Genomic DNA, 19,210 nt, shown 5'->3' with positions numbered 1-19,210 from the left:
AGCCTAACAGACCACTGCGCTCTGCAAATGACTTTCGATTAACCTCTGCACTAATCCGTACCTCCCACTCCCGACTCCAAGACTTCTCCCGTGCTGCGCCAATCCTCTGGAATGCTCTACCCCAAGATATTAGGACCATCCATAATTTGCATAGTTTTAGGCGCTCGCTCAAAACACGTTTGTTCAGAGCGGCCTATCACGTTCACTAATCAAAGTCATTTTATGTTTGTGTGTGTGTGTAGCCCATTCACTATCCCCATCTATTCCCCAACCCCTGAAGATGGCTGGACCATGATTGTAAATACATCATTGTAAATACACACCTGTACTTTGCATCTCCCCCACCTCATTGTAGATTGTAAACTCTCACGAGCAGGGTTGTCTTATTTTGCTTTAATTATTGTATTGTTAACGTTGTTACTTATGACTTTTGTGTTTGAAACTGTTAAACTGTAAAGCGCTGCGGAATATGTTGGCGCTATATAAATAAAGATTATTATTATGTCTGACAGTAAGCCTACTGTCACGGGGATACCATGACAGAGAGGGGTCATAAGATCCCAGGTATGGGTACACAAACTCCTGCACTTATTAGAATTGCTTCACCATCTTATTAAACAGTGCAGGTTTTTCTTTGCTCTGTCATGGCAATGGTTAATCAGTTCAGTTGATCTCCTGGAGCTCTCCATCCCGAATTGTCTCAGCTGTTCTGTGTTGGCCACTCTCCTCTGGTATACCGTATATGCTCGCCACTGGCCCTTGGGAGTTGCTAGTGATTATTCTACTTCCTGGTCTGGTGTTGAAGGAAAAAATTCAGTGTTTAGAGTTGGCAGTTGGAGACTTTTTCTCGAGGTTGCTGCGTGGAATTGGCTTACGTGTTTATCCTTATCCTCTAATATTTGATTTTCCCTTCCTATACCTCCCCAGTTTCCCACTCTGTTGTTTTGTGAGTATATTTGTGTGATTGTAGTTTTTTTTTTTATCCCTGTCTGTTTACCCCTGTCTGTCTGGCTAGTGTTTTCCTATACACTTTGGCCCCTCACCTTCCTGGGGGGGGGGGGGAGGGATCAGATAAGGGCTAAGTTAGAAGCATAGATAGATATGGGCCCCCGGCACCTCCACAATTAGGGGCAATCCGGGGACAGGGATCGACTAGGGTACCCCTAGTTCAAGGGACCAGGAAGGTGCCCACAGTCCCTTGTCTCTACGTGAAACTTAGCAAGCACTTTTTCAATTTACTGTTTATCAAACTTTGCAGATGTTCTTGAGATATTAACGCTTTTCTTTTGTTTACATCTTGTTGCCTAAGGCTGCCGTGACACTAACAGTATTTGGTCAGTATTTTACATCCGTATTTGTAAGCCAAAACCAGGAGTGGAACAAATAGAGGAAAAGTATAATAGAAACATATGCACCACTCCTGCATTTATCACCCACTCCTGGTTTTGGCTTACAAATACTGATGTAAAATACTGACGACCAAATACTGCTAGTGTGATGGCAGCCTAATAGACCAACCACTGCTGCTGAAGTCTAGCTTGTAAGCACTGTACTGAAGGTGGCTGAGATTAGGAGTTAACAGCTACCACCAGCAACATTGTCCAGCTTCAAAGCAATGCCTACAAGTGCAATACAAAAGAGCATGTAAGCACTGGGCATGCTTGGCCACTACTACTAGACCTAACCTAATAAACAGCACACTGTAAAAGTATTTGTTTTTACAAGCACTATTTAACAATATAAAAATATGAAGATGGTAATAGCCCTTCAAAAGAGGAGGAGTTAACTGAACAGAGCTTTTTTTATATAGATTATATTTGTATGTGTGTGAGCAGAATAACAATGAAATTGATTTAATTATTTATATCATACAGTTTAGATGGGGTCATAGAAAGAAATCATAGTGCCCAATAGCAGAGGTCCTAGACACCATCACACCTAACCACAACCCACCCTCCCACACCACCCAACAAAAGTCTACAAATATATTCGGCGGAGTCACAGTACATAGGCAAAATAACAGAAAGTCATATCTCCCAACTTTTAAAGACAATGAAAGGGACATATATAGCAGCACTTACAAATTAATTTGGCCACCATTAAGTATGATGCCACAATTAGGTCTGTGGAGTCGGAGTTGGTGTCCATTTTGGTGAAGTTGGAGTCGGTATAAAATGGACCGACTCCGACTGCTAAAATATATAATTAATTGGGTACAGTAGTTCAATGCAGGATGTGCTGTAAATGTTTTCATAATAATTTGGGAAAGTTACGAAACGTCCTACAAATGTCTCTTCTGTTCTTGATCTAAGGATCTCAGTTTTTAGTTGAGATGAATCTGTGCTGCACTTTATGTACATGCTCAGTAGTGAGGCAGTGCTGTGGAGTTAGAGTTGGAAGTCAGTGAAATTGAGGAGTCAGAGTCGGTGGGTTGACTTACCGACTCCACAGCCCTGGCCACAGTAGCCTCCACATAACAGTATGATAGCCCCACAGTCCCACAACACAGTATGATGGCCTCTACAGTATTTACAACACAGTATGATAACCCAGACTCCCGTCCACATGATATAATGGCATGCACACAGTATAATGTCCCCCATGCAGCCCCCCCCGCCACAGAATAACTATTCCCATGCCACCCACTCCACACAATATAATGACTCCCACACTTTAGAATAGCTCTAGACAATGTAATGGCTCTACACAGTCCTCCACACATTATAATGCCCCCCACACAGCCCGCCACAATGTGCAATGACACCCATGCAGCCCTCAACATAGTATAATGGCACCCACACAGTCCTTTACACAGTAAAATGGCATGCACTCAACCCTCCACACAGTATAATGGCCCTCAACACAGCATAATGGCCTTCACACAGACCCCCACACAGTATAATGGCCCCCAAACTGCCATCCGCACAATATAAAGGTTCCCAAATAGCCCTCCACACAGTTTGATCAGTCAAATGCAATTAATAATTAATACAAATGATATCCCCACATCCCATTATACACCGTGTTAAGACACCCTTGATAACATTTTTTTTTAAACCTACTCACACCTGTTGCATCGGTCTCTGAATTTCCTCACAGTGACAGCAAATAACTGATTTATCTAGTAAAATTCCCGCACAGATGCTGACTTATGGAGATAGCCTAATTCACTGCTGTCTGAGACACAAGCAACATTTTGTATCACAAAAAGGAGCTTTTAAGATGGAACCTCTGCAACTTATTTACCTAAAGTTTTCCAATTGCAGGTACCACATTGTAATGTGCCACAGATGTGCAGCATTCATCAATTCATCAAAAAACATGTCTGATGGTGTGTTCTTTCTGCAGGATGCTTCCATCGCTCATCGGTTTCATGTTATGAGGGAGAAATATCCTGAGAAATTCAACAGCAGGTGACAATTATATATTTGCTATACTCTTTTTAAGGAGGCAAGAATTACATAAAAAGATTTATAGTTTAAATTAAAATATGAAAAGAATATTGTAATACATTCATCGATCCTAAGTTGCTGAAGTTCAAGGCTTCTCTGTTGCTGGTTCTTCTTAAACACAAGGGGCCCGTGAATGATTGAATAACCTGCTGGTGTGATGTGTTCTTTATAGGATGAAGAATAAACTCTGGTATTTTGAGTTTGCTACATCAGAAACAGTTTTCTCTACATGTAAGAAACTGAAGGAGTATGTGACAATTGAGGTTAGTTTTCCTATCAGCGGGCATTTCAATTTGGTATGAATTGTTTCTTGGAGAAATCGTTGGATGATGTTGATTCAGTTGGAAAATACAGAGTCTTCTACCATTAATTTAAGTCTGGGTTTTCATAATAAATAAGGTAGCACTGCATCACTACTGTTTCTAAAAGATGTAGCTCTTTCAAAAACAAATTTAGAAATACCTTCACATGACCCGTTTGTTCCTCTTTTCCTGAAAAAGCAGCATTTTAATAGATACACAAATGACACTGAAGTGCTTTTGCCGCATAGAAGCACTTCCTAAGTCTGTCTCCAGCTCAATTCCCTACACAGCGCTGCCTCCTCCTGTTTGACTGACAACTTTTTTGCTTGAAGTTTCCCAGCAATGGAGCGGTCAGAAAAGCAGGAGCATGCAGTGTAGGGAATAAAGCCAGAGTTACCGAAGCTGAGGAGTGCTTCCACTCGCCAGAAACACTGGAGCATCATAAGCATATCCTGTCAAACTCTGATTCTCGTGAACAGAGGAACGGACTGGCCACATAATGCTATTGCTAGATTTGTCTCTGAAAGAGCTACAAGTGGATAAAACTCATTTTGGGGGATGAAATCCTGATGACAGATTCCCTTTAAGTCAGTATTTACTTTTACGGAGTGTGGCAGGTAACTGGTCTGGAGCAGGAACAGCATGGGAGGAGCAGCGGAGATAAACTGGCTGGATCGGAAGGCAACATTGGGCTCCTGTGATCCAGCAAGCTTCAGAACAAGCTCTATTGGAAAGAGGTTTCAAGCACAGTGCAAATTTTGCCACTGCTTGTAGCTGTCAGCTCTGACCTAGGCATCAAGCAGTAAAATATAAAATAAAAAATCATTCTTGATGAGAAGCACTTTGTAGTTTTGCCTTTTATAGTTGAGAATAACCCTTCAAATGTTAGTTCACTAAGTATTACTTAGAACTGTGGAAATATGCTATACTTTCTTTTCTGTAGTCACCAGTAGTAAGAAATACATTTCAAAATCGGAATTAGAATAGAAATCTGAACCTGCTGAAGTCCACAAAGACATAGCATATTATTTTGTGCAGAAAATCAGTGCATGTATACATAGCAGTCATGTCATATTTTATTACCACCTGTTACTGATTTTGGGCTCATGTATATTCCTATGCTACCAACACATGGTATATTATACAGGTATTCCACCCTAGAGGCAGAGGATATAGTTTCTCACATAGGCTCCGTATACTATCAAACAGAGGCCTATGGGTCCGTAATCTACACAGGTTAAATACTTTTTCTCAATTCTGTAATGAAAGGTTCATATTTATCTGTACCAACATATATTACATGATGACCATTAAGAAAACAAATTGTTCTTATACCTTCCACAGTGCTGTGGGTCCCTCTTGGATCTTAGTTCAGTGTCCCTTGAAGGCATTGCAGTTATTAATATTCCCAGTATGCATGGTGGCTCCAATCTGTGGGGAGAGACAAGGAAACCATTGGGAGAACCCCGAAATGCTTCCAGTCAGAATCTACCTGAAGCTATCACTGATCCGGAGGCTTTAAAGTCATGTGTTCAAGGTGAGATTAATGAGCTTCTCATTATTTATTATAATAGTAAATAGATGGTGGCCCAATTCTAACGCATCGGGTATTCTAGAATATGCATGTCCACGTAGTATATTGCCCAGCCACGTAGTATATTGCGCAGCCACGTAGTATATTGCCCAGCCACGTAGTATATTGCCCAGCCACGTACTATATTGCCCAGTCACGTACTATATTGCCCAGGTACGTAGTATATTGCCCAGTGACGTAGTATATTGCCCAGTGACGTAGTATATTGCCCACTGACGTAGTATATTGCCCAGTCACGTAGTATATTGCCAAGCCACGTAGTATATTGCCGTTACGTAGTATATTGCCCAGTAACGTCGTATATTGCGCAGCCACGTAGTATATTGCCCAGTGGCGTAGTATATTGCCCAGTGACGTAGTATACAGTACAGAGCCACGTAGTATATTGCCCAGTTACGTAGTATATTGCACAGCAACGTAGTATACAGCACAGGGCCACGTAGTATATTGCACAGCCCACGTAGTATATTGCACAGCCCACGTAGTATATTGGCCAGTCACGTAGTATATTGCCCAGATACGTAGTATATTGCCCAGCCAGGTTTGTCACAGTTTAAAAAAATAAACATATACTCACCTTTCCGAGGGCCCCTTGTAGTCCACGGTAGCTTCCGGTCCCAGGGTTGGTATGAGCACAGGACCTGTGATGATGTCGCGGTCACATGACCGTGACGTCATGGCAGGTCTTTCTAAAAAAGACTTAAAATAAAAAATAAACATTTACTCACCTTCCGAGGGGCCCCTTGTAGTCCTGGTGCCTGTGTGGGGTGCACGCGGCAGCTTCCGGTCCCAGGGCTGGTATGAACGCAGGACCTGTGATGACGTCGCGGTCACATGACCGTGACATCATGGAAGGTCCTTCTCGCATAGCATCGTTGGCACCGGAACCTGTCGATGACACCGCGCACGTCGGAGGGTGAGAATGACGTTTTTTTATTATTATTATTATTTGTAACATTAGATCTTTTTACTATTGATGCTGCATATGTATCATCAATAGTAAAAAGTTGGTCACACAGGGTTAATAGCTGCGTTAATGGAGTGCGTTACACCGCGGCATAACGTGGTCCATTAACGCTACCATTAACCCTGTGTGAGGGCTGACTGGAGGGGAGTATGGAGCGGGCACTGACTGCGGGAGTGCGAGAAGGAAGGAGCGGCCATTTTGCCGCTGGACTGTGCCCGTCGCTGATTGGTCGCGGCAAAACAGCCATGACCAATCAGCGACTTGGATTTCCATGACAGACAGAGGCCGCGACCAATGAATATCCGTGACAGACAGACAGAAGGACAGAAAGACGGAAGTGACCCTTAGACAATTATATAGTAGACTAGATGGTGGCCCGAATCTAACGCATCGGGTATTCTAGAATATGCATGTCCACGTAGTATATTGCCCAGCCACGCAGTATATTGCCCAGCCACGTAGTATATTGCCCAGCCACGTAGTATATTGCCCAGCCACGTAGTATATTGCCCAGCCACGTAGTATATTGCCCAGCCACGTAGTATATTGCCCAGCCACGTAGTATATTGCCCAGCCACGTAGTATATTGCCCTGCCACGTAGTATATTGCCCAGTGATGTAGTATATTGCCCAGCCACGTAGTATATTGCCCAGCCACGTAGTCTATTGCCCGGCCACGTAGTATATTGCCCAGCCACGTAGTATATTGCCCAGCCACGTAGTATATTGCCCAGCCACGTAGTATATTGCCCTGCCACGTAGTATATTGCCCAGCCACGTAGTATATTGCCCAGCCACGTAGTATATTGCCCAGTCATATAGTATATTGCCCAGCCACGTAGTATAATGCCCAGCCACGTAGTATATTGCACAGCCCACTTAGTACATTGCACAGCCCACTTAGTACATTGCACAGCCCACGTAGTATATTGCCCAGCAACAGAGTATATTGCCCAACCACGTAGTATATTGCCCAGCCTCGTAGTATATTGCCCAGTCACGTAGTATATTGCCCAGTCACGTAGTATATTGCCAGCCACGTAGTATATTGCCCAACCACGTAGTATAATGCCCAGTGACGTAGTATATTGCCCAGTTACGTAGTATATTACCCAGTGACATCATATATTGCGCAGCCACGTAGTATATTGCCCAGTGACGTAGTATATTGCCCAGTGACGTAGTATACAGCACAGAGCCACGTAGTATATTGCCCAGTTACGTAGTATATTGCACAGCAACGTAGTATACAGCACAGAGCCACGTAGTACATTGCACAGCCCACGTAGTATATTGCACAGCCCACGCAGTATATTGGCCAGTCACGTAGTATATTGCCCAGTCACATAGTATATTGCCCAACCAGGTTTGTCACAGTTTAAAAAAATAAAAAATAAACATATACTCACCTTTCCGAGGGCCCCTTGTAGTCCACGGTAGTTTGCGGTCCCAGGGTTGGTATGAGCACAGGACCTGTGATGACGTCGCGGTCACATGACCGTGACGTCATGGCAGGTCCTTCTCGCGCAGGCGCGCAGGGCCTGTGATGACGTCGCGGTCACATGACCGTGACGTCATAGCAGGTCCTTCTCCCATACCATCTTTGCCACCGGAACCTGCAACGGAAGATGGAGGCCGGCGCGAGCGACTACGGAGGGTGAGTGTTTTATTTTTATTTATTTTTAACATTAAATTTTTTACTATTTATGCCGCATAGGCAGCGTCAATAGTAAAAAGTTGGGGACACACAGGGTTAATAGCGGCGGTAATGGAGTGCGTTACCCGCGGCATAACGCGGTCCGTTACCGCCGGCATTAACCCTGTGTTAGCTGTGACCGGAGGGGAGTATGCGGGCGACAGGCACTGACTGCGGGGAGTAAGGAGCGGCCATTTTCTTCCGGACTGTGCCCGTCGCTGTTTGGTTGCGGCAGCCATGACAGGCAGCTGGCGAGACCAATCAGCGAATGAATAACCGTGACAGAAAGACAGAAGAACAGACGGAAGTGACCCTTAGACAATTATATAGTAGATATTGAGTATTAGTAATATAAATAAAAAAAATATTTATAAGGAACAACCTTGAGTATAAAAAATAAAAGTGAAAAAAGTGGAAATGGTGGGCAGGAGACAGATACAATGGGAGCTGTCTTAAGGCAGCAGTTTTAAACAGTTGATGAAAAACACATCAGTGCAAACTTACCTGACGAAGGGTCATTATTAGGGCTTGCTCACACTGGAGTATAAAACGCAGGAGTGTAGTGAAAACATCGCATTGCTCTCTGACCAATGTTAGTAAATGAGCCAATGCTTATCTGCAGTTTTTTTTTCTCCACTCGAATTGGACTGAGAAAAAAATCACAGCATGTTGTGATTGTCTGCGAGAATCGAATTGCACTCACCAATGCAAGTAAATGGGTGAGAGAAAAAAAAAAAATCGCACAGCGTGTTTCGTCTAATTTTTACCCACACATCTCAAAGGAAACCCGACATTTCATCAGCCAAGTACAGTAAATTCACAGCCCCATCCATCAGAATAGAATATATGTAGATAGAATAGATAGATAGAAATATGTCAGTGAAAGATATAATCAGTGCTCTTCGTGTGTAGTTTTCCTTACTTGTATTTAGATACCGTAATAAATAAATGAAAAAAATGGTGTGGGGTCCCCCCTATTTTTAATAACCAGCTAAAGGAAAGCAGACAGCTGTGAACTGGTCTTATTAGTCTGGGAAGGGGCCAGTAAGCATTGAGCATCCCAGCTTATTAATATCCGATCACAGCTGTCTGCTTAGACTTTACTGGTTATTAAAAAGTGGGGACCCTAAAAAAAATTATGTGGGGTTCCCCCTATTTTTAATAACTAGCAAGGGCTAAGCAGACAGCTGCAGGCTGATGTTAATAGGCTGGTTCGTGGATATTGGACCCTTCCCAGCCTAATAACACCATCTCTCAGCCTTTACTGGTTACCATGGTTCAGCGGCTGTGACTTGCGGTAACCTTACTGTCATCACCGCTTGTCACAGTGTGGCTGTCACTCCAGCTCTCACACTGTGACGTTTACTGCAAACACTGTGAATTCCTTTTGTGGTAATAAATGGGGGAAAGAGGGAAATTGTCAAGGAGTTCTTTTTACAAATAAATGATGTTGTTTGTGTGTGTTTCTTTCTTTTGACTACAGTGTTAGTAATGGGGGTGTTTGACACGTCTCCATTACTTACCCCTGTGCTTTATGTGAGCAGACATTACACAGCTCACATCAACTCCAAAATCATTACCTCAATTGCCAACGCACCAGGGCAATCGGGAAGAGTCGAGGCTAAATGCCAGAATTATCACATCAAATGGATGCTCCATTTCTGGAGTGGCTGAGTGCTGGTCTTATTACGCTGGATAGGGGCCAATATCCATGGTCCTTTCCAGCCTATATCCATGGACCTTCCCAACCTATTAATATCAGCCCGCAGCTGTCTTCTTACCCTTTGCTGGTTATTAAAAATAGGGGGCCATACAACATTTTTTTTTAGATTCCCCTCTTTTTAATAACCAGTAAAGGCTAAGCAGGCAGCTGTGCGCTAATATTAATAGGCTAGGAAGCTCCATGATTATTGGCCCATTTCCAGACTAATAAGACCAGCTCACATCTGTCTGTTTCCCTTAGCTGGTTATTAAAATAAGGGGGGGGGGGGCAACTTTTTTTACATTTATTCCTAAAAAGCTGTTGGGTAAGTTCCACAGAGCTTATTAAATATCTACCTCTGTGCTTTTATCTATCTAACAATTTATCTATATCTTTATTCTGTATATAACATTGCTTTATTAGTTAGAAAACTATCTTTAAATTACATAGAGATTACAGTATGTAAAATATGTTAAAAACACATTGCATATGCATGTCATACGAATGCTAGGTGAGGAAAACAAAATCGCACACTTGCATAGCACTCGTATGATATAAGGTGAAACATACGGGTTCCAAATTTTCAGGAGCAACATCGGAGCTGTTATTTATATTCTAGTGTGAGTGAGCCCTTAGAATCCAAACACCTTGTAGGCTGTGTAACACAACAAATTATTTCTAGACAAGAAACTGTTTTAGTGGGATTTTTTGGTATAACCAATATAACCCTCTATTAGCTTTGCCAAAGTCACTGAATTTAATTGATGATTGTATTGTTGATGGTATAGATGAGAGATAAATAAAAGCAGCTGACAATAATAGGGGACAATAATCAGAGATTCTGATATACTTCTAATAAATAATCATAGGAGATTTTATTTATTGCATATTTTTTCTCTAACGACAGATCTTAGTGATAAGAGGCTAGAAGTTGTGGGATTGGAGGGAGCCATTGAGATGGGCCAGATTTATACAGGACTGAAAAGTGCAAGAAAAAGACTGGCTAAATGCTCAGAGCTTATTCTTCGGTGAGTTTCTTGTTAGTGTTTGATTTTCCCTTTTGTTTGGATTAAATCTTGACTTTAGGTTTTTATGTAAAATGTATATTAAAAAAAGATTATATAATAATTTAAGTAATTTAATTTTGTGCATATTCTTTCCTTCAAAATTGCTTTATAACAGTTTGTTTTATTTATAGTAAGTTGTAGCTTTAAAACCATAATTTAAGGTTAGATAAGCATTTAATAACTTGTATTCTTATTTTTGAAGGTGGGATGGAAACCAATAGAAAGTTCACCATTGTTTTTTTTTCTTTTAATATCTTTTAAGTAGCTGTCACAAATAACCATTGTGTGCACTGTTATGGTTACAGCAATGGCTAATTTATAAAGTTTTCTTTCCATTTTCAGAATATAAGAACTTTTTTATAAATTATTTATTTTTGTATTTCCACTTTCCAAGTAAATACACTTTTATTCTATTTCTTTTGACATAGCGGACGAACACAAAACAGCAATTTGTACATTGTTATTTTCATGTGTTCACAAGGTTAAAGAAACTATTCAGTTTGTAGTATGTGGGGTTTTTACTTTGTAAATTAATGGATTAATAAATAGAGATGGGTGAACCTCTGGATGTTCGGGTTTGGCCGAAGAGTTAAAAAAACTTCTGGTTCAGGTACCAGAACAGTACCCAAACCCGGACCCCATTCACTTGAATGGGGGGCCCGAACATCCAGTGCGCCTCACCTTATAGACACTTCTCCATTACTATGCCGTGGACCTGATGTCACCAGACAATACAAAGGTGACATCAGCTCCACAAATATGAACCCCACTTGCCACCGCCACAGGGCAAGTGGGAAGAGCCAGGCAAAGCGCCAGAATTGCAGCTGAGGGCGGCTATTTTTAGGCAGAGGGGCCAATATCCATGGCCCCTTACCAGCCTGAGAATACCAGCGCCCAGTTGGCTGCTTTAGCTTGGCTAGTTGTCAAAAATGAAGTGGACCCCACTAAGTTTTTTTAAATTATTTATTTAATTTAAATACAGCGTGGGGATCCCTCCATTCTTGATAACCAACATTGTTAAAGCTGACAGTTGATGGTTGCAGCCCCCTGCTGTCAGTTTTCCTGTCTGGTTATTAAAAATATAGGAAAACACACACCACTTTTTTAAAATTATTTATTTAAAGCACAGGCACCAGCTGATGAATATTCCCATCAGCCGCTGTCTGCTCTCGCTATTATTAACGGTAGCAGCAGTAAGATGATGGGATCTGTAGTCCCATCAGCCCACACCAGTCACTGAAGGTCAACCTTTTACACCTCCGTGCTCACGCAGTCATTTGACAGCGTGGGAAACGCGTCTCTGGCCAATGATTTTGCCGCTGATCAATCATCAATGATTGATGCACATGACAGCACGAGAAACACCCGGTGTTCGGGGGGTCGAACCTGAACAGTAACACTTTACTGTTCAGGTTCGCCCATCTCTATTAATAAATCTTAAAGAAACATAAAACAATCTGATTAATTTAATGTCCTGGGGCACTTGAACCTGCAAAGGAAGCTATTATATTGCAGCGTAGAACATCCCTTTTGTATCAATACAGTGCATAGGCCAACAAAGTAATTTTCATCTCTAAATAAGTTCATAAATAATGTCCTAAGTGTAGTTCCTGGCTGCTTGTATTCTGCTTTACCTAAAACTTTTCTACTTTTCATAGAACCACAAAGCCACTTCCAATGCAGATTGATGGGGAGCCCTGGATGCAGCCGCCGTGCATAGTAAGAACGCTCTCTCTTCTATGGAAATTATTATTTGCTGTAACAGTCTCTTCTGTTAGGATTGCATTGCACCATTATCAGAGTTACTGTATTCACCTACTACTGCTAAGGGAATATAACTTTGTATGTAGAGACTTGATTGGGCAATTTGGACCCCATTTTCAATTATTCTGAAGATCACAATTTGTGAAAACCACAACCTCCTTTTTGGAATGAAGAGAGATTGTTCCATTATTAAACAATGCCATAATATACTTATTGGTGGAGTAGACCACTGGAATCTGCAAAGAATAATAGTTCTAGTAAAGCACTGCACTACTCCTAACATGGATTTTGAATTAGACTGTGCTGCATTGCTCTGCAGAGAAAGTGCTAGCAGTTAGGCAGTAATTTAATGATCATTGATGGCCTCTCCTAGGGATGTGGCATAAAGTGCAGGGCTTCGGAAAATAATTGTATAAATGGAGGAAAACCATAAAATAGCAACACTTACTCACCTGATAAATCTCACCTGTTGGTCCTTGCTTACTTTGGTGCAGCAATGGTTTTCTCGTCTACCCACATGATCACTGCATCCAATAACTGTACGCAGTGGTTTCAAGCTGTACTCCTTTGAGCCCAGTGATTTGCTGCAGCGGTTATGTGTGTTGTTGTTGTGACGTCCCTGCTGCAGCCTGTCAACAAAGACCAGGGTCAGTGGCAGAAATGCCACGTAGTATATTGCCCAGCCACGTAGTATATTGCCCAGCCACGTAGTATATTGCCCAACCACGTAGTATATTGCCCAACAACGTAGTATATTGCCCAGTCACGTAGTATATTGCCCAGCCACGTAGTATATTGCCCAGCCACGTAGTATATTGCACAGTGACATAGTATATTGCACAGTGACATAGTATATTGCCCAGCCACATAGTATATTGCCCAGTGACGTAGTATATTTCTCAGTGACGTAGTATACAGCACAGAGCCACGTAGTACATTGCCCAGCCACGTAGTATATTGCCCAGCCACGTAGTATATTGCCCAGCCACGTATAGTATATTGCCCAGCCACGTAGTATATTGCCCAGCCACGTATAGTATATTGCCCAGCCACGTAGTATATTGCCCAGCCACGTAGTATATTGCCCAGCCACGTAGTATATTGCCCAGCCACGTAGTATATTGCCCAGCCACGTAGTATATTGCCCAGTGACGTAGTATATTGCCCAGTTACGTAGTCTATTGCTCAGTGACGTAGTATACAGCACAGAGCCACGTAGTATATTGCCCAGCCACGTAGTATATTGCCCAGTGACGTAGTATACAGCACAGAGCCACGTAGTATATTGCACAGCGACGTAGTATACAGCACAGAGCCACGTAGTATATTGCCCAGGCACGTATGTCACAGGTTAAAAAATAAACATATACTCACCTTCCGAGGGAGCCCTTGTAGTCATGTCGCCTGTGTGCGGTGCACTCGGCAGCTTCCGGTCCCAGGGTTGGTAGCGCAGGACCCGTGATGACGTTGCGGTCACATGACCGTGACGTCATGGCAGGTCCTTTTCGCGCAGGCGCGCAGGACCTGTGATGAGGTCGTGGTCACATGACCGTGACGTCATGGCAGGTCCTTGTCGCATACCATCCTTGCCACCGGAACCTGCCGCTTGCATGGAGCGGTTACCGGAGCGTCGCGAGGAGCGGGAAAGGCGGCGGAAGGTGAGTATATAATGATTTTTTTTTTTTTTATTATTTTTAACATTAGATCCTTTTACTATTGACGCTGCATAGGCATTATGCATAGGCCGGCATTAACCCTGTGTGAGCGGTGACTGCGGGGAGTATGGAGCGGGCGCCGGGCACTGACTGCAGGGGAGTAGGGAGGGACTAATCGGACTGTGGCCGTCGATGATTGGTCACGGCAGCCAAGACAGGCAGCTGGCGAGACCAATCAGCAATTTGGATTCCATGACAGACAGAGGCCGCGACCAATGAATATCCGTGACAGAAGGACAGACAGAAAGACGGAAGTGACCCTTAGACAATTACATAGTAGATGTTCCTGTTTCTATGTAAAACTGACTCTGTTCACATTGGCATTAAGATTGCCAGTCAGTTGCTCCATCAGTGTTGGCAGAAAGAATAATGTAGCATGTTTTGCTTTTCTTGCACTCAGTATGGCCAATACCTGTTATATAATTGTAGTCTGAGTAGAGCTGGTGTGAACAGAGTCTCCTGCTTATTGTTCTATATGGATTGGTTTGTGCAATTCTTTCATGTCCTGATTGATTACTTTTGTCTTTCAGATTAAGATCACTCACAAGAACCAGGCACCAATGCTTTTGGCCCCTCCACCACGTTCTTCAAGCTTTTTTTCTAAGTAACACTTAAGCCTTTGAGACCCTAATATCTATTGATCTACTGTAGGAACCAAGTATCCATGAACCATAAACGTAACTTTTTACCCTCAGAGTCTTCTTGTTCTGTCCAAACTTTAGGGATGGCCTCCCTGCCATCTCCAATACTTCTGACCAGCTTACATCCAGCTGAGCAGTCAAAGACTACAATCAGGACATCAGAGAAGTGAACCTCCTCTTTCCTAGGACTACCTTATATTGTATGACAACACAGATATTTAGATAACTGACCTCTAGCTACCCTTTCAGCATGTTCCATTTAGCATACTCTTAGAAAGCGATTCTATAGTACTGATAATAACCCTATAGCACCAATTTTAGGATAATGATATATTTTACACTGCCTTGTTCCAAGATAAAAAATATATCTATATATATTGTATGTATGTTTACAATATCTGATATTTTTAGAATACGGAAAAGCTTTAGACATTTTGCGTAGGAAATAGCATATCATATATGAACTTTCCAATATATATAGTATACAGCAGCAGGATATGAAGAAGGTGACCACTTCCTATCTTTTATTGCAGCTGAAATGGGTACGAACCACAGACTTGGGACAACAGATCACATTGCACTGTTTTTATTTATATTTTTTAACTTATGATGCTTATATTGAGAATGAATATATACATTGCCAAATTTGATTTAGAGAATTACCGTATATAAGCAGTAGGAAATAAAACAATCCAACAAATGCCGATGACTACTTCATTGTAATAAACAACTTGTCTTTACATTACTTTCCACTATTCATCTCTCTGTGTTTGATATGAAAACATTTCAGTTTCACCTTTATCATTTTTGTTTTGTCTTATCCTACAATCTAACTTGACTTTTCAGGATGTGTATAAACGTTCCTATGTCATGACTGTTGCTGATAGGCTCCAATGGAGACTGCTGTGTGTATGTGAGGCCATCTTCTAAGAACCGAAGCTGCCGTAAATAGCAAAACCTGCATTCTCCTAATAGGTCCGACCTCTTGGACCCCTTACCTATCAAATATTTATGGCACATTTAGTGGAAATACCAAATATTTAAGCTGGGAATAGCCCTTTATTTACTTGCAGTTTTTACTACACGGGGGAGAAAAGTTAATTGAAAAATTTATAGTAAAAAATCAGGTAGTACACTCCGAGTATGTACCAACAAAGCTGGATATCTAAGCAAACAAATATTACAATATACACTTTCATTTCGCAAAGAATGCCATGACTGTGTTACACTGATCAAAAGGGCATCACGCAACCATTAAAATAAAATAATTTAAAAAAAAAACAATATACAGTGGCTTGCGAAAATATTCACCCCCTTTGCCTTTTCTTTCATGTTTTGCTACCTCACAACCTGCAATTTCATTATTTTTGAGGGTTTGCATCATTTCATGCAAAGAACTTTTCAGAATATTTTCCCAGGCTCGAGTTCATATGAGGACATCCAGCAGAGGGCGCATCACCGCAACTCGAGGTAACTACAGGTCATTCACCTACATTCCATTCATTCGCTGGGTTATTACAGGCAGGGGCGCTGCATTAGCAGGCTTCTGCTTGTAAAATTAGTTAACCCTTTCAGATGGATTTACAGCGTGGGACGAGACTGATCACCGGAAGGTATGGAATATTGTTGTTTGTTTTTTTTACATTTGTTACAGGTGACAAGGGTCTTCAGGTGGATTACCAGTATAATAAAATATTACAACAACCTGTGTCTTTATTTCATTAAAATACTTTGTAATAATGTGTGTGTGTTTTATTGACCATTTCATACTATTGGATTAATAATGGATAGGTGTCATAATTGACGCCTCTCCAGTCTCCATTATTAATCTGGCTTAATGTCACCTTACAATAGCAAGGTGACATTAACCCTTCATTACCCCATATCCCACCGCTACACGGGAATGGGAAAAGAGTGGCCAAGTGCCAGAATAGGCGCATCTTCCAGATGTGCCTTTTCTGGGGTGGCTGGGGGCAGATGTCTTTAGCCGGGGGGGGTGGCAATAACCATGGTGAGCCCGCATCAAAGCCGGGACATGTCAGCTGTTTTGAACAGCTGACATGTGCCCGCAATAGGTGCGGGCAGAATCGCGATCTGCCCGCACCTATTAACTAGTTAAATGCCGCTGTCAATCGCAGACAGCGGCATTTAACTACCGCATGTCACGCCCGCACATACTTACCCATCTTCTTCCATCCCGCGGCGCACTCACGATCCTGTCCCTCGCCGCTCTGCATCTTCTTTCACTGGCTCTCGGCGTCCAGCGTCTTTGCGCATGCGCGGTCGCGTCTCCTCCAGCGCTGAGCCCTCTGGGAGGTCGCGACCCGATGGCTCCGCCCCAACATGGCGGCGCCCGTCGGCTATTTCTTCTCGGCGTCTTCCTAGGTAAGACGCCTTTGCTTTGTAGGTGCACTGTCTTCCGTCAGTGTTCCTATGCCCTAGGCTCCCCTGTATCTGTGTCTTTTCCCAGCTTAGTTCTCGCTTTGTCTCAGTGTTCCTGCTGTGTCCTGCCAAAGTTCCGTGTTCCTGCTGTGTCCTGCCAAAGTTCCGTGTTCCTGCTGTGTCCTGCCAAAGTTCCGTGTTCCTGCTGTGTCCTGCCAAGTTCCGTGTTCCTGCTGTGTCCTGCCAAGTTCCGTGTTCCTGCTGTGTCCTGCCAAGTTCCGTGTTCCTGCTGTGTCCTGCCAAGTTCCGTGTTCCCGCTGTGTCCTGTCAAGTTCCGTGTTCCTGCCGTGTCCTGCCAAGTTCCGTGTTCCTGTCATTATCAGTTAAGTCTTGTTTTCCTATATTCCCCGCCATTCTAATAGCTCTGTGGTCTCCTTCTATATCTTGGGTCGCCCCTTTGGCTCTAGCTGTTGTGTCTCCAATCTCCGAGGTCCTGCTCCTAACACTCCCTGTATAGGGGGTGATTCCATCTGGTCCGCTCGACCCCGGGGGCTCTAGAGTCACGACCCAGATAGTCCACTCTCGGATTTCTGTCCGAATCCCTACACCGCATCTGGCCGGGCGGCCGGAAATGACGTCATCGCCGACCCCCGTCACATGATCGGGGGCCGGCGATGCGTCTCCATTGTAACCACAGAGGTCCTAGAGACCTCTATGGTTACTGATGACCGGTGGCTGTGAGCGCCACCCTGTGGTCGGCGCTCACAGCACACCTGCATTTCTGCTACATAGCAGCGATCAGCAGATCGCTGCTATGTAGCAGAGCCGATCGCATTGTGCCTGCTTCTAGCCTCCCATGGAGGCTATTGAAGCATGGCAAAAGTAAAAAAAAAAAATGTGAAAAAAAATTTAAAAAAATATAAAAGTTTTAAATCACCCCCCTTTCGCCCCAATCAAAATAATTAAAAAAAACAACAAATCTACACATATTTGGTATCGCCGCGCTCAGAATTGCCCGATCTATCAATTAAAAAAAAGCATTAACCTGATCGCTAAACGGCGTAGCGAGAAAAAAATTAGAAACGCCAGAATTACGTTTTTTAGGTCGCCGCGACATTGCATTAAAATGCAATAACGGGCGATAAAAAGAACGTATCTGCACCAAAATGCTATCATTAAAAATGTCATCTCGGCACGCAAAAAATAAGCCCTCAACCGACCCCAGATCACGAAAAATGGAGACACTACAAGTATCGGAAAATGGCGCCATTTTTTTTTTTTTTTTAGCAAAGTTTGGAATTTTTTTTCACCACTTAGATAAACAATAACCTAGTCATGTTAGGTGTCTATGAACTCGTACTGACCTGGAGAATCATAATGGCAGCTCAGTTTTAGCATTTAGTGAACCTAGCAAAAAAGCCAAACAAAAAACAAGTGTGGGATTGCACTTTTTTTGCAATTTCACCGCACTTGGAATTTTTTTCCCGTTTTCTAGTACACGACATGCTAAAACCAATGATGTCGTTCAAAAGTACAACTCGTCCCGCAAAAAATAAGCCCTCACATGGCCAAATTCATGGAAAAATAAAAAAGTTATGGCTCTAGGAAGGAGGGGAGTGAAAAACGAACACGAAAAAATGAAAAATCCCAAGGTCATGAAGGGGTTAATGGTGTTGTAGCCTCTGTGGATGTTCAGAAAAGGTGTGTATATACTGACAAACTTTGTGACACTTAGATTGCAAACGGGGAACGTCATGTCACTAAGCATGTGACTTACGAAGGTAATTGCTTGCTTCATAAATTTTTAGGGGCTTCATAGCAAATAGGGGTGAATACATATGCACATGCTAATATTTAGTTATTTGATCCAGTAAATTTAATTTATGCCTATATTTTCCTCACTTCACTTCACCAACTTGGACCATTTC

At 42.6% G+C, this 19,210-nt stretch overlaps 1 protein-coding gene across 5 annotated transcripts in view; it reads left to right on the top strand.

Annotated features, from left to right (window-relative positions):
• The window catches only part of DGKA (diacylglycerol kinase alpha), a 348,225-nt gene extending 332,580 nt beyond the window's left edge, over positions 1-15,645 (top strand). For all 5 annotated transcript variants that reach the window (XM_069758422.1, XM_069758425.1, XM_069758424.1 and 2 more), the window contains 6 exons: positions 3,349-3,413; positions 3,625-3,715; positions 5,099-5,291; positions 10,621-10,741; positions 12,439-12,499; positions 14,790-15,645. In XM_069758422.1, coding sequence (XP_069614523.1) covers positions 3,349-3,413; positions 3,625-3,715; positions 5,099-5,291; positions 10,621-10,741; positions 12,439-12,499; positions 14,790-14,867 — 609 coding nt within the window. In that variant the 3' untranslated portion in view covers positions 14,868-15,645. The remainder of the gene's footprint in view (positions 1-3,348; positions 3,414-3,624; positions 3,716-5,098; positions 5,292-10,620; positions 10,742-12,438; positions 12,500-14,789) is intronic.
• The last annotated feature ends 3,565 nt before the right edge of the window (positions 15,646-19,210 follow it).

The sequence above is a fragment of the Ranitomeya imitator genome, chromosome 3 (genome assembly GCF_032444005.1).
Source record: "Ranitomeya imitator isolate aRanImi1 chromosome 3, aRanImi1.pri, whole genome shotgun sequence".
Lineage (NCBI taxonomy): Eukaryota > Metazoa > Chordata > Amphibia > Anura > Dendrobatidae > Ranitomeya > Ranitomeya imitator.
Note: the sequence above shows the minus strand (reverse complement) of the source record. Positions and strands in the feature narration are given on the sequence as shown.